This window comes from Corvus moneduloides, chromosome 29 (assembly GCF_009650955.1).
Source record: "Corvus moneduloides isolate bCorMon1 chromosome 29, bCorMon1.pri, whole genome shotgun sequence".
NCBI lineage: Eukaryota > Metazoa > Chordata > Aves > Passeriformes > Corvidae > Corvus > Corvus moneduloides.
In genome coordinates, this window is record NC_045504.1 from 1,101,062 (window position 1) to 1,116,187 (window position 15,126).

The 15,126-nt window shown below is 49.3% G+C and overlaps 1 protein-coding gene and 1 non-coding gene across 4 annotated transcripts; both read right to left on the reverse strand.

The window, feature by feature from the left end:
* Positions 1–453: 453 nt before the first annotated feature.
* KHDC4 (KH domain containing 4, pre-mRNA splicing factor) lies at positions 454–13,585 on the reverse strand. Of its 3 annotated transcripts, none has more exons than XM_032093548.1 (14): positions 13,494–13,585; positions 13,175–13,415; positions 10,371–10,493; positions 9,917–9,996; positions 9,314–9,366; positions 7,724–7,887; positions 7,115–7,326; positions 6,550–6,610; positions 5,675–5,732; positions 5,305–5,558; positions 4,502–4,657; positions 3,420–3,532; positions 2,713–2,804; positions 454–1,725 (listed from the first exon to the last, which is right to left on the reverse strand). In XM_032093548.1, exons 1-14 carry the CDS (start codon positions 13,547–13,549, stop codon positions 1,526–1,528), a joined length of 1,863 nt encoding a protein of 620 aa, XP_031949439.1. In that variant the 5' UTR covers positions 13,550–13,585; the 3' UTR covers positions 454–1,525. The 3 variants fall into 3 exon arrangements, with proteins under 3 accessions (XP_031949439.1, XP_031949438.1, XP_031949440.1); XM_032093547.1 differs by having other exon boundaries at positions 10,371–10,499; positions 13,494–13,584; XM_032093549.1 differs by lacking the exon at positions 454–1,725 and having other exon boundaries at positions 2,746–2,804; positions 3,420–3,504; positions 10,371–10,499.
* LOC116436586 lies at positions 7,426–7,554 on the reverse strand. Its single transcript, XR_004237040.1, has one exon.
* Positions 13,586–15,126: the final 1,541 nt, after the last annotated feature.

A 15,126-nucleotide genomic window follows, 5' to 3' on the forward strand; every position in this document is an offset into this window, starting at 1 on the left:
CTGGGCGCGCAGCGGGCGGGGCCCGACGGCGGCTCGGCGGGGACACGGCCCTGCCCGCGCCCGCCCGGGCACCCCAGGGCCCGCGTCCCCTCAGCCCCGCGACTCCCGGATCTCGGGGCTGCTGTCGGCTCTCGGACCCCCCCTCAGCCTGCGACTGCCTCCTCCATCCCCCCATCCCCAACACCCAGGGTTTCCCCACAAGCCCAGACCCCCTTCTCCATCTCAGGGCTCCCTCCAGCCCCGGGTCCCCCTCCCCGCCCGGCGGCTCCCGCAGCTCCGGGACTTCCCCGAGGGGCTTCTCCAGCCCGAACCCCCCTCCGGATCCCCAGACCCCCTCCCATCCCCGAGGGCTCCACCAGCCCCGGGACTTCCCCTCAGCTCCCTGGCCCCGGGGCTCCCCCGGCCCCTCCTATCAGGGGCTCTGTCTCCAAACCTCACCCACAGCAGCAGCAGGAAGCAGAATATTTATACATTTATTTAGAATGAAAGTATGGTTCTAATTATTTACAACACATCGGAAAGCCGAGGTTTGTATAGATGAGCCATCCCGGCTGTCTGGGCTGCAGCAGCGACACAGCCCCTTCTTAAACCCACAGCTCCTGTCCCAAAAGCTGCCCCGTGCCTGGGAGCAGTTCCTGTGCCACTGCTCCATGCCACAGTTCTGTCTGCACTCAGCCCCCGGTGCAGTTCATGGCCAAAACAGTCCAAAAACAACAGTCCAAAAACTCATTCCCAGGTTCTGCGCAGGAAGCAGGAGCTGCTGGACCCAACTGCTGCCCTTTGGGAAACCACCGTGGAACGTGCTGGCTCTGGTGGAACCCAGAGAATGAGGGAAAAGGAATTCCTCCTGGGTGGGAGCGCATTCCGGGGTGACTGGAAACGGTTCAGTACCAAGGCTACAAGTGCCAAGGCCACCTGGGGCAAGGTGGACCTATCCAAAAACCTGAGCATCCCCCTACCCCAACATGTGGCTAGATTGAGAACTTGTGGGATTGGTAAAACCACATTTCAAAATAAAACCAAGCCGAGTTACAAGAGATGTTTGAAATAAAAACAAAGAGTTTTCAAAATGCGATGCTCAAGTTTTTCACGACTCCTGGATGTTCCTTCCCTCCGGTCAAAGTCCAAAACTGAGGCTGAGTCACCAGCAGCTCACTGGGGCTGACAGCAGGAGCACTCCATAAAATGCAAACGCAGAGTGGAGTCAGTGGCACTGACTCTTCCCTTTAAATTATCTCAGAAAAACAGAAAGCGTGGCCCAAGAGGCTTCCCTGGTTCCTCTTTACAGCACTTCTCCCTTGCACAAGGGACTAGCCCTGTCAGGATGCTATTCCAAATACTCCTTTTTAAAACTGACAAATACACTGACGAAATAAGGATTTTAAAAACAATGGAGCCCTTCCAAGGGTTCCAATTGGCTTCTGCAAATGTAAAAACAACACGTCTGTGCCAAGTTCGTTCTGGAATATACATGCATTATTGCTAGAGGGGAAAAACCAGATGAATGAAAACTCTTCTGCAGTTTTTATGGTGCCATCCAGAATGGCATTTGTTGTTTTGCTCGCTGTTGTGAGGACGGGTACTGGTACCCCAAACTCCAGCCCTGTGAAAAAGTACTTGCGTTTTTATGGCCACCATGTTCCTCCTCTTCATCTGATGAATCTCCAGCATAGGCCACTAATCCAAAGCCCTTCTCTGCAGTTTTCATCTTCTTGGTTTGATGATCTAGGAGGGGAGAACAAAACAAGCCCCCCCAGCCCCCAAGAAGGAAAAATAAAAACAAAACAAACAAAAAAGAGATAAAGTGCCCCAAAATGAGTTAATAATAATAAAAAAAAAGATGTTAATTGTAAATTGTTAGTTGGACACCATTTTGAGGTCACAAGGCCAATGGTCATCCAAGGTCGAAGGCCACACGAAACAGCACCAGCAACAGCCATGTGATCCATCAGAACCATGTAAGAGAACAGAGAAACAAGAAAGAAACACACAGAAAAGGTAAAGTTAGCAAATGGCTCTCAGCGAGGGCAATTTCACCGTTAAAGAGATCAACACGTAAAGAAAAGCAGAAATTTTGTTCAAAAGGAAGCTAACAGGAGAGCAATGTCTGGGAGCAAGACTGCAGAAGAACTAAGGTTAAACAGGCTGGGTGATGTCCCTGCAGAGCTGAAAGCACTGAACTGCCTGCAGACTTAAACAACTGCACGTCTGACCAAGTTCAAACCCTTGCTGAGTGACAGCCCTAGGAAAGATGAAATCCTGACAGCGTTTGTGTTGTCTGCAGCCAGAAATGTGTGTAAATCCCCACGTGAGCACAACTCCCCCAATGCTCCTCAGCGCCTCTGAGGCAGCTGCTCACAATGCAAAGCCTCACCTGTGCCACAGAACAACCCCACCACATTCTGTGCTGCCTGATGGGTCAAAAACTCCCTGTCTTTAGTCCCTCACTTAATTAAACTCCCCTCATTTCATAGAGATATTTATTAAAGCTTTGAGAAGCAACCTGTGTGTATAACCACAGCAAGCATCAGTGCTTTTAGAGCAGTGCAATGTCACCTGCTTTGCACTTCAACGAAGAACAGCCAAAAAAAATCACCAGTTTAGACATGTGTTAAAACCAGCACCAGCTCATTTGGGAAAGGAAACTGGACTTACAAGGGTGTTTGGGAAAGGAAACTGGACTTGCAAGGGCATTTGACCCATTGCACTCACCATGGCTGCCTGGTAAAGACCCCGCACCTTTTCTTTCTTCCGATTCTGCTTTCATTCCAGTGACAGGAAAAGCTGGCGGAGGCATCAACTGCCTGTTCAAAGCAATATTTTTTTCTTTTTTAAACCAAGCTGAGAGTCAAAGGTAATAAAAACCAAATTCCTAACTCAGCCCTTGGCCTGAGGAGTTCAACTTTAAATTCCCTGACTCATCCAGCGACTGTACTGGTGGACTGCAGTGAATGATGGCCCCCACCCAGAGCTCTACAAGGCCTGTCCCCTCCCAACATTCTTACTTCCAAATGGGACAGGAAGGGATTGGATGGATGGGCTATTAGAGGGGTAAGAAACTGGCTGGATGGCAGTGTCCATGGATGTCCAGTCAACGGCTCAATGTCCAAGATGAAACCAGTAACAAGTGGTGGCTCTCCAGGCTCTGTGCTGGGGCCAGTACAGTGGAACGTGTGACAGTGGCAGAATACCAGACCCAGACAAAGTAAGACTTGAGGAGTGGAAATGAAGCTATTTTCGTTCTGTAGCATGAAAAGGTAACCCTTGCATCCCTTCTCCTTAAAAAACCCAACCCAAAATATAAAATAGCCCACGACAACCAAACAATCCCCAAGTCACAGACGAGAACATGAAACCCATCTCTGAAATAAGCTTTGCATGAGAACCAGGAGAGCCCTGGCCATGATTTCCTCACTCACCTGTCCCTCTCTCTCTCCTTTCCTGAGGAACTTGCTGGCTTCGCCGCGGCTCCCTCGATTTCACTCTGACTGGAGAAGCCTGTACCTAAATTAGTCATATGAATGGGTCCATGCTATGAGCAGAAAAACACACGGCATTAGCAAATCTACAACTACAACAAAAGCTACAGCTCCTTAATGATACTGTTAGGAAACCCAACCTTTCAGAGCATATGGCCAACTAGCAGGAGGAACCTCTAATCACCACTGTTACACAAAATGCTTTCTCCTAAAAATACTGAGGGCAGCGTGGTAAGAAACATGCCTGAGCACCACTCTGGAAGACTCCTCACTTACTCCACCTTGACAGTAGTTCAGGACACTAAAGAGAGCTGGTCCCTTCATGGATCACCTATTACCTCCTCAGTCATCTAATTCTGAACACTGAGCAGACCTCATGCCACAGGAATCTGCTCGAGATTCTAATATTAGCTCTAACACATGGCAGCTCCTTATTGCCTCGAGGCAAAGCTTTTATTAAGGGTTCTGCCTGTGGCAGTGGTGTAGCATCACAGAAGCATTTACAGACACTCCCTCTGCTCACATGCAAATCTGAAGAACTCAAAATTATTTTTCTTAAAAATCATCTGACTATCTAAAAAACAAATAAATTAAAACTTTTAAACTAGGCTTCTTGAAATCCTCTCAAGTGCAACCTGCAAGGTAAATGGGAAAATCTGGAAGTTATTACATTTCCGTCCCTCAAAAAGCCTACCTAAAACCCCCAAAAATTCCAATAAATCCCCAAATAATCTCCCCTTAAGTCAAGCAGTCCCACGCTCTTGTCGTGTCTGTGACCTGGATGCACCACCTGTCTTTGGGAAGGACTGGGGGTGTGGAAAGCAGCTGGAATGAGTTCAGCCACAGCTTTAGAGCAGTGCATCCACTCAGAGACACCAAAGCGTGGGCCCTGTGCTTTGGAACAAGCACTGCCCTCTGCCCAAGGCCCTGCACAACTGCTCCAACAACCTGGGCTAACAACAACCTCTCGCCAACCCCGCTCTGCCTCGGTGAGGGAAGTAAAATTGCTGATTTTATTCCACCTGGTATCCCAGCAGTCCTGACTCTCTCTCATCAGGCAGTTCCTCGGTGAAGCGTCTCTTTTGGCCCTGGGGATGCTGTTGGACTTGTGGCTGTGTACCAGCTGGCATGGTGGTTTTTACTGGGGCAGCAGGAAGGAAAGGAGCGCTCAGTGGACTCTGCCATGCACAAGTCAGAGAGAAAACACAAGAGAATTGGATAATGTGCTTGTAAAGTATTCATTTCATGCTGTTTCATACAAAGGAGCAGAACACACAACTGGTTTCTCTAGATTATAAGAGAACTTAAGAGGAAAATTCACAACTGAAGAGGTAAAACAAGTATTTCATTTAGAGAATGCTCCCACCTCAACCTAATCCCCATCTGTAACTCAAACTCATGCACCTACATAGGGGCACCACAGCCTGTGATGATGCTCCCCAGAAATGAGCCCCCACCCCCTGAAAATGTCCTTGCTGTTAACAGGGAGTATGGAAAGTGCAGTAGGAAGCAGCCACATGACAATTTAGTTGCTCAGAAGGAAGGAGCAGCTAAACAATAACAAAAAAACCAAACAAAAAAAAAACCCCAACAAACACACCCAACCCCCCCCCCAAAAAAACCCCAAACCAAAAATAATATACACAAAACACAAAAACAAAACCACACCAAGCAAACCAACAAAAAACTCCAAACAAACACACAAACACGGCAAAAAAAAAAAAAAAAAAGCCCTAAAGAAGAATTCACCATCTGGAACTATAAAAGTCTTTTCTTGCTGGTTAATTTGCCAACTACATAGCAAGGAGTGACCCCGGGGCAGTACCTGGCCAGTGCTGGCTGGAGGCTGGACTTGAGGTATCGGGTACTGCGTGGGCACGGGTGGCACTGCCGTGGGCAGCGTGGGGAGGACTCCGGGAGCCAAGGGCACTGCAGGGGGGACTATCCCTGGTACCCCATAGGGAGGCTGGACAGGCTGCTGAGGAGGGGGAACCACAGGATAACCAGACTGGTACCCGTTGGAAGGGTAATAGGAGGGCTGGGAAGGGACGCTGTTGATTGTGGCCGGCTGTGTGAAGCCTGGGGAGAGACGGGGAAAAATCATCTTAGTTCTGCCACAGTCACCAAAAGATCCAGTTTAATTCCAAATGTAAAAGAAGCTGGACTCTCGAGGCCGAGTTATTGGTGATATTTACCTGCCAAGGGAACTGCAGTGGTTATCTGATTCACAAATCGGGAGTACTCGGCATGAACCTACGAAGAATTTCAAAGATTAGACAATAAAAATGTATTTACAAAATCAACCTTGATGTAATTCCCCATAACCACGTGAGGGAATGCTGATTACAGAACACACAGTGCACAAGGACAGCAATAACCCAAACAATCCACCCACCAAAACCCCAATAAACATCCCCCTCATCCTACTGGCCTCTGGGGCAGATTTGTGTAAATCATGGGATAATCTTTCACAGGAGAAGATTTATTACCACAAATTTATTACCACTACAGAGATTCAGAGAATAAAAAAGCTTCCAAATATTTTTCAAAAGAGACTTTGTAGCCCATACTCCATTATCTTATTATTGTATTAACGGAAAGACTCCAGGACATTATTGTCATTCATGTAAGAGAAGCTGAGAAATTGAAGTTTCTCTGTGTACATGTGAGAGATTTTCTAGAACTTTTTGGTACACCAGTCACTTTATCTTTCCTAAAGCCAACAGTGCAGCTTTGGACATCATGTAAAGCTAAAGCAAGGGAAGCTGGAGCAATAAGCAAAAAAGCAGGATTCTTTAATGTCTGCAGTCAGACATTCCCTTGTCCTCACCCCCAGTGCTGCTCAGGAAGCATTTGCATTTTTCCCCCAGAAAAATTCCTGTAGTCTCAGCTCCTTCCTGAGAAAAGTTTATTCCCTGTACAAGAATTAGACAGGAACCCTTGAAAGAAAAAACCTGTGTGCAAGTCAGACACATGGATAGCTTTGCTGAAAGCATTAAAAATTCTTCAGCCAAGCACACCCCAAAGCTACAAGAGGCTCTGAAATCTCATATTTGTAAGAGCTACTCACGGTTTGCAATAGGTTCTCACACAGCTTTTTAGCAGCTGCCAAACCTTCTGGCTTTGGGTGACTGAAAACATACACAAAAAAACCTCGTAAGAACAAACTTTTCTGTCCAATTTGGGAGTTCCTTCAGCGATCCTGCTGTCAGAATTATCCTTTAAGGAAGAAATTCCTCCCTGTAAGGGTGGGGAGGCCCTGGCACAGGGTGCCCAGAGCAGCTGTGGCTGCCCCTGGATCCCTGGCAGTGCCCAAGGCCAGGCTGGACACTGGGGCTGGGAGCAGCCTGGGACAGTGGGAGGTGTCCCTGCCCATGGCAGAGGGTGGGATGAGATGGGCTTTAAGGTGCCTTTCAACCCAAATCCTTCTGGGATTCTGTGACTCCACCCTATCACCATATGGTTACATCCTTATCACTTCAGAGACACCTCTGTTTAAGTCCAACCAGGTTCAACACCTATTTCATTTACATTAAGTCAGTCAGAATTAAGAACTCCCCACAGTGATCAAACATTAAACAACACTCCTGACTGGCCACTGGGATTTTTTATGGTTTTTAGGAACTCCCCCATACCTGATGTAGATGTACATGGGTTCAAAGGCTTCTCTGCCTGATGCTGGTTCTATGCAACCTGAGCCTTTCCCTCGAAGAAAGACTTTGGCACCAGTTTCAATCTGAATGTGCTGCAAGTAGGAGCAGCCAGGCCCTTCCACCTTCTCCTTGACGTTAAATGTGGGAACAGCATGTTCCAGCCCAACAAATAACTTGTCCTGGACATAATGCATCTGCAAATGAACAGCAAAAGCTCAATATTTCACTCTAAGAAATAGGATGTTCGTTTCACTGAGGGCACAAATCCCATTGCTGTGACAGACAGAAGGGTTCAGTGTCAGATGGCACAGTGAGTCCTGTGCTCTTCTGGAAGTAGGACTGCTCTCTCCATCCCTTTTCTTTTAGGAGGCCACTGTCACCAGAGTCTCACTCTCCAGACTCAGTCTTGTTAGTCCTCCAGTTTTCACAACGCAAGGTCGGGGGGGATTTTTTTGGGGTGTTTTTTCATTTTTTGTGTTGTGGGTTTGTTATTTTTTTTTAAATAAACAGCATGTGACATGTCTGCTGTGTAAAAGGTAAATCTTGTAAGCAGTGATACTCAGTGAAATCCACATCGATGGATGCACTTACCCCTGACTGGAACGGAGGTTTTTGGCCAACAGCTGGAGTTATCTGAGTGATAGGGGCTGGCTGGTGATAGACAGTGACTGTGGCTCCGTTGAACGTCGGGCTGGAGCCCGTGGCTGCTTTCACCACTCCGTTGGTAATTATCTCTTTGATTCTGTTAACAGCTCCTGGTTGAGAGAATATGAAATTCATCCTTATTCAGCTGCCCACAGTAACCAAATTCTGACATGACACGGTTACTTTCCATATTCTGTGACAGAAGGCCCAGGATTAGCACCCTGGTATGGGATCACAAAGGATGGCAACAAGCCACCCCCAGGGAGCAGCTGGAGCTGGGCCAGGGGAGGTTTAGGTTGGAGATCAGGGAAAGGTTCTTCCCCCAGAGGGTGCTGGGCACTGCCCAGGCTCCCCAAGAACGGGCACGAGGCTGCCAGAGCTCCAGGAGCATTTGGATAATGCTCTCAGGGATGCACAGGGTGGGATTCATGGGGTGTCTGTGCAGGATCGGGAGTTGGACTGGATGATCCTGTGGGTGCCTTCCAGCTCAGGTATTCTGTGAAGTATCAGAATTCCTTCTCCATTTCCCCCTGGTAAAGTTTGGGTCAATGTTTTAAGGCAAGGGCAGGGTCCTGAACCAGGAAGGAACAACCCCAGGCACCAGCAGAGGCTGGGAGTGACCTGCTGGGGAGGATCTGGGGTGCCACCAAGCTGTCCCTGAGCCAGCCCTGGGGACCAGGGGCCAGTGGGGTCCTGGGATGGATGAGGAAGAGCCTTCCCAGCAGGTCAGGGAGGGATCCTGCCCCTCTGCCCAGCCCTGGGAGGCACCTCTGGAGTGCTGTGTCCAGCTCTGGATCCTCAGCACAGCAGGGACACGGAGCTCCCGGAGGGTGACAAAGATGCTGAAGGGCCTGGAGAGATCCGTGCCCAGCACAGGCTGAGGGAGCCGGGGCTGCTCAGCCTCGAGAGGAGCCCCAGCTGAGAGGGGCCCTCAGCCCTGGCTGTCCCTGGCTGCAGGGAGGGCTCAGGGCAGGGCCCGGGCTCTGCTCCGGGGCCCGGCAGCGGCACCAGAGCACCGGGCAGGGCCTGAGCCCGGCAATTGCCCTGCACAGGAGGCAGAAGTGCTGCCCTGGGCAGTGCCCAGCCCTGAGCAGAGCCCAGAGCGGCTGTGGAGTCTCCTCCCTGGGGACATCCCAGCCCCATCTGGCCACAAACCTGTGCCCTGTGCTCTGGGATGGCCCTGCCTGCGCAGGGAGGTGGCACCAGATGTGACCCTCTGTGGTCCCTTCTCTTAGGTCTCCCTGTCACACACCTATTCCCGTGGGATCTCGGTGTGTTATCAGTGAGATAAGAGCTGTACCTGCCCAGGAACCCTGCCCACTCCCCCCACCTTCCATGCAGTCTATCCAAAGTTTTGGTTTCCTGATGAATGCAGTACATGGCCCCTTAGGGATGTCTGAGCAGAGATCTTGGTATCAATGTTTGAATGGAGCCTGTTTTCACCACCAAGATGTTTATAACACAAATCCAACAAAGCCACTCAGACAAACCCTTATCACAAACTCAGAGAGGAAAAGCAGAATGTTTTGTACTCACTGTCAACCAGCTCCCGTGTCTGACCCTGAACATGAAGATACAAAGGACGATCTCTGGAAAGAAAAAGTCAAATATTCAATTAAACCCACAGACAACACAATAATAATGAATCCATATTACAGTCATATTATTAGTATTATTAGTATATTGTATTACAGTCATTACACACAGAAAGTCTTCCATAAAAATCTGAAATGCCCTCCAGATAACAGAATACAAATTCCTCAAGTACCACAGTGCTCAGGCAGAAAAGCTCTGCACTGAAAATATGATTCAGGAGTTGATGATGACGACTCATAAAAGTTACACCCCTGAAAACTTTAATTAGCTTGTCCACATAAATGGTTCACTAACTAAAAGCAGCAATAAATTTGTATTTGGGAAGTTGCAGTGTTCTGTGGGGAGGAGTTCAGCACAGTGTGATCTGTCAGGGTGACGGCTGGTGTGGTTGTTATTTCACCCCACCAGTATTAGGCAGTCAGCACCATCAGAATGGCAAATTTATTGGTGACACTGCTCATAGAGAACCAACCAAACAGGAACCCCAGCACTTTGTCACTTGAGGAGAAAAGAAGGAGAACCTCCAAAAAAAGAAATACAAACCCAGGTCCCACTTTGGCTTTCTCTTCTGCAGTCATGAACCTCCCTCGAGTCGAGACAGCTGCTCCACTCAGGCGACTGATCTGCAAAAAATGTACAAAGCCCAGTGACACACCTGACAATAACAACCAGGGCACACACAGAATACCAAAGGCTAAACAATGCTGTTGTGTAAAATACCCAGAAATTGTTAATAAAGTGCTAAGAGACGGATGCTGGCTCTGAACTCATCATACAACAATTTACTGAAAAAACCAATGAACTACTAAACAACCACTTTTAGAAAACACAACGAGTTTTCTAGAAGGAAACAGCCACTGAGTAGGTTCACTGCAAGTTCTTTTAACCTTACAAGTTAACTTTATCTCCTCAGTTAACCCGGCAGATACAGAGGTAAGGTGTTATGTAACCTCAGAGCTCCCAAGGCCAACAAAGCTGCTGTGGGTGTGGGATGTACCTCGTCCTGGGTCTGGCCCCTGGTCAGCAGGTTCCTGCACGTGAGGGGGACGTCGTTGATCTCCACCTCTGCCACCACAAGGTCATCTTTGCTTTTACTCGTAGCTGGACCTTTTCCCAGAGCCTGCAGCTTCAACGAGAACCGTTGCAAAAGACCAGTGGGTGGAAAGCAGTGATGCAAGGAAAACAAACTGAGCCCAGAGCTCGAGGGGTGAACGTGCTTCTCGTTCACTCCTTTCAGTTGTTGAAGGCAAAATCTTTACAGAGATTAGTGGAAAGCTCATTGTACTCATTGTACGTACTACTTAATCTGCCTCCTCACAACCCCGAGCCTAGATAAATACACCAGCTTCCTCTTCAGCACATGTTAATAGAATAATTCATGTTTCTGTTCTGGAAATTACGTAGAACTGAGCTGACCAGAAACCAAAGCATTTTACACTTGAATTGGCAGCTCTGAAAGAAATCTGAGAGACCAGTGAAACATGTTTGTAGCTTCTGCTTCTCTCAACAGGCTTTACAGAGACAGAATTGAGAATTTCTGTTCAGGATCTGAACTCATCCACACTACACTTCCCCCAACCTCTTTTTTAAGACAGGGGTGTAATAGTTTGTGTCAGGCTAAGAAATAAAAATCCACAGTCACAGATTCAGAAGCTACAGTGGTTACCACATAGACCTTTTCAATGTACAGAGTTGGTACAGCCTTCTAAAAATTGCAAAATTAATTTTGGGGACATAAAGGTAAACCAAGACTCTATAAAAAAAGATAACCTGCCAGTACCACCCATCCACTCTCACAAATAGCACTTGAAGCACTTGCAGGAGAGCCACAAGGCAGCTACAGAGGGACTCCAGCACAGGGCCCTGTTCTGACATTAAACTGCTCCACTCTTTCCACACTTAAAAAAAAAAAAGTACATTCATCAACCTGCAGCTCCTTAATTTCCATTCCCTCACAACCTGAAAGGTCATCAGCGTTAATCACTCCAGAAATGCAATCACTGAGCATGTTCTACCAAAAGCAACATATGCAATGGAAGAACTATATGCATGTTATATACACTTGTTACTATATTAAAAAATAAAAAAACCTGTGCAATAAAAATTGGCACCCCAAATGCACATTAATTACTTGGTTAATGGTTCCCAGAGCAAAACAATTTGTCACAGGATGCCAGAGTGCCACCGGAGCTTGTGACAAAAACAGAGCTGGGAGAATGAGACAGCACCAGCATCTGCCAATTTTTGGATGTCTCAAAGTGCCAGTCAGCAAATGGATTTTACTTCCATGGGCTACGACTATGGAGGCTCCCTGAAACCAGTCCATGTGTCCTTAACGCTGGGAATTCCACCCATTCCGGGTGGATTGTTAAGCACTGAGAGGCAAATCCCATCGTTTCCATGTGGGATTCCTGACAGCAACACTCCAAGAACCACCTGCTGCTAAACCTCACACAGGGAAAAGGCTGCAGTGGTGGTTTCAGCCCCAGAAGTGACAGGGAAGCAATTAAGGAGAATTCGTGACAATTTCCCACTCTGTTTTATCTGTAAGTAAATACAGTGGCAAAATGAGCACTCCTTTGGATGCAGCCTCACAAGGCAAAGCCCCGGACTGGCACGGTGTGAAAAAGGAGATACAACACCATAAAAGCCACTCTCCTCGCTAATTTTCTGTTTCAACAAGTTTGGATGGAAACTGGGGTCCTCAAAAATGGAAGGGAGGGAGTCCAGAGGAGGCCACGGAGATGCTCTGAGGGCTGGAGCTGCTCTGGAGCCAGGCTGGGAAAGCTGGGGGAGTTCACCTGGAGAAGAGAAGGCTCCAGGGAGAGCTCAGAGCCCCTTCCAGCGCCTGAAGGGGGTTTATAAAAAGGAGAGAGAGGGATTTTTTTACACGGGCAGGTTGTGACAGGACAAAGGGCAACGATTTTAAAATGCCAGAGGGCAGAGTTAGATTGGATATTGGGAAGGAATTCCTCCCTGTGAGGGTGGGGGGGCCCTGGCACAGGGTGCCCAGAGCAGCTGTGCTGCCCCTGGATCCCTGGAAGTGTCCAAGGCCAGGATGGACACTGGGGCTTGGAGCAGCCTGGGACAGTGGGAGGTGTCCCAGGCAGGGGGTGGGATGAGATGTGCTCTAAAGTCCCTTCCAACCCAAACCACCCTGTGATTCCATGAAACTTGAAACAGCTTCTAAACTTGGCTCTAGCACAGGCTAAGGAGTAAGACAAGCCTGGGACTGGAACTGGAAAAGTGGCTTTAAGTTACACTTGCTTTAGAATAGAAAACTCAGAGACTATTTAAGAGGAACACACAAGGGACCATCCAGTCCAATTGCCTGAGCTAATCAGGGTCAACCAGGCACAGGGCAGGGTTCAGCAAAGGCCGAACAAGCTGTTTAGACTTGGACATAAAGCTCCTATTGGTAACTTCTTCAGGCATGAAAATAATTTGGTCTCATATTTTAAAGGGGCTGTTTCACACAGCAGTTTTTCCATCAGCTCTGCTATCTGGAAAACACTTCAGGAAAAACACTTTAAGAGTTAGACTCGATGATCCTCGTGGGTCCCTTACAACTCAGAATATTCTGTGGCTCTGAGAAAAAAGTTTTTCACCTCCCTACAGGTGGCTTTGCTAAAGACTTATAGCGGACTGACCTCACAGCCATCCATTACTTTCTATTATGCTGAAAAAGATTTTAAAAATGATTTCTATCTGCTTTTATCGCACCCAATTTCATCGCTTCCCGGCCCGGTGACAAATCAAGGTCCCCGGAACCCAGCCGTGACACCCCCCGCGCCCACCCACCTTGTCCGCCGTGCTGGGCGCCGGCTTCAGCTTCCCTTTGGCCATCAGCATCGCGTTGATCTTCGCCGCCACGGCCGCAGCCGCATCCAGCGCTCCCGAGGGCGCCGCGGAGCTCTCGGACCCGGCCACGGCGGCGCCGCCATCGCCGCCCCCGCCGGGAAACGGGCGCCCGGGCAGCGGCGCCGTGCCGGGGAGGAGGAAATTGGGTGCCGGGCCGGGCTGATCCCACTTGCTGCGGCGCCTGGAAAAGACAGAGGGAACGTGAGGCGCTGTCCCGCGGGGCGCCGAGGCCGCCCGAGCCGCCGCGGCCGCGCCTCACCCGCCCGCGGCCCCCGCGTCCCGCTGCGCTCCGCCGCCCGCCGACATGGCCGACATGGCCCACACGGCTCCCGGCCGTCACTTCCGGCCCCGCGCCCGCCGCGCGACGCCGCTTCCGCCCGTTGCCATGGGGACGGCGCGGCCCCTTCCGGCCGCTGCCATGGAGACGGAGCGGGCCCCGCGGGGGCGGGGGGTGATAAGGGGTCGGAAAGGACCCTAAAGGTCATCGAGTCCAATCCCCCTCTGTTCTTTCCACGTGTATTATCCCAAGTATTATGCCGTTTTCCCAAAATGAAGCCTAAATATGTAACTTTCTTTTGGCCCAACTGAAGTTTGGATGCCCCGTGTCCCATTTTATCCCAGGGCAATGCAGAAATTAGTGTCTGATGTAAAGGCATTCTTATCACTGCTTGTTAACAACAAACCATCCACACACTGCACAAAACCCGACTCAAATGGTAATTTCATACCTTTTAAATCAACCCCAAATATCTGTGAAAGAATCGTGGAATCAAAGAATGCTTTGGGTTGGAAGGGATCCTAAGGGAACCTAATGGTTGGGGGGTTCACCCGACCATGGGCAGGGACACCTCCCACTGTCCCAGGCTGCTCCAAGCCCCAATGTCCATCCTGGCCTTGGCCTTCCAGGGATCCAGGGGCAGCCACAGCTTCTCTGGGCACCCTGTGCCAGGGTCTGCCCACCCTCACAGGAAACAATTCCTTCCCAATATCCAACCTCAATTTCCCCTCTTTCAATCTGAAGCCATTCCCCCTTGTCCTGTCACTCCAGTTCCTGATGAGAAGCCCCTCTGCATCTTCCCTGTAGCCACTTCAGGTCCTGGAAGGTGCTCTGTCTGAGATCTCCATAGAATCTTGTCCAGTCTGAACATTCCCAGCTCTACCAGCCTGTCTCCATACGGGAAGGGGCTCCAATCCTCTTACCAACTTCGTGGCCTCCTCTGGACTTGCTCCTGATGCCTTTTCCTGGTCTTAAAATCAAGAGTCATACACGGTTAGAAGGGGAGAAGGGATTTTACCTTGGTATTTATTTTAAGGATCCTTAGGTGCACACGTCCAGGTCATGTGCATCGAGATGCACCCTGCCGAGAGGGCCCCCAAAGATCAGGTATAACACTATAGGTGTTACTAATTAGCAGATCTATCAAAGATTCCCCAATGAGAGGCTCGAGTGAGCCCCCCTCCCCAAGGAACTTTCCCCTGGATGGTTCTTCTTGGTTTGCAGAATGTGTTCTGGAGGGGACCTTGGGGTCTGGGGCACACTGATCCCTGGCTACGAAGTTTCTAGAATGTTTCGTCTCTTAGCTTGACAAACAGGTCCAAGAATGTAGGGAAAAAGCACGAGGAATACAGAAGTTGCAAAAAAGGTATAACAGGGGTATAAAAGAAAAGGCAAAAAATCTTCATGGCATCACTCCAATAGGAGCAATATCTGGAGATACTCTAAGAAGCACAGGGCAGGGTGGCAAGGACCAGGACAGATGAGGGGCTGTTGGCCCCAGCACAGCCCATGTGCATTAAAACAAAGGGAGGAGTGTGACCCTCTGGGATACAGGATCCTATTCCAGGAATCCAGGAAGAGTATCCAGAAGCAGACAGACCAATGCTTAGCCCAA

What these genes read in the sequence shown, in the direction of transcription:
- KHDC4 (XM_032093547.1), bottom strand. Translation starts at nt 13,549, where the DNA reads ATGTCGGCCATGTCGGCGGGCGGCGGAGCGCAGCGGGACGCGGGGGCC. An exon ending in GGGGCCAGACCCAGGACGAG is followed by an intron (nt 9,997 to 10,370) that starts GTACATCCCACA and finishes CATTTTTTGCAG; the next exon opens with ATCAGTCGCCTGAGTGGAGC. An exon ending in CACTGCAGTTCCCTTGGCAG is followed by an intron (nt 5,559 to 5,674) that starts GTAAATATCACC and finishes GTCTCTCCCCAG; the next exon opens with GCTTCACACAGCCGGCCACA.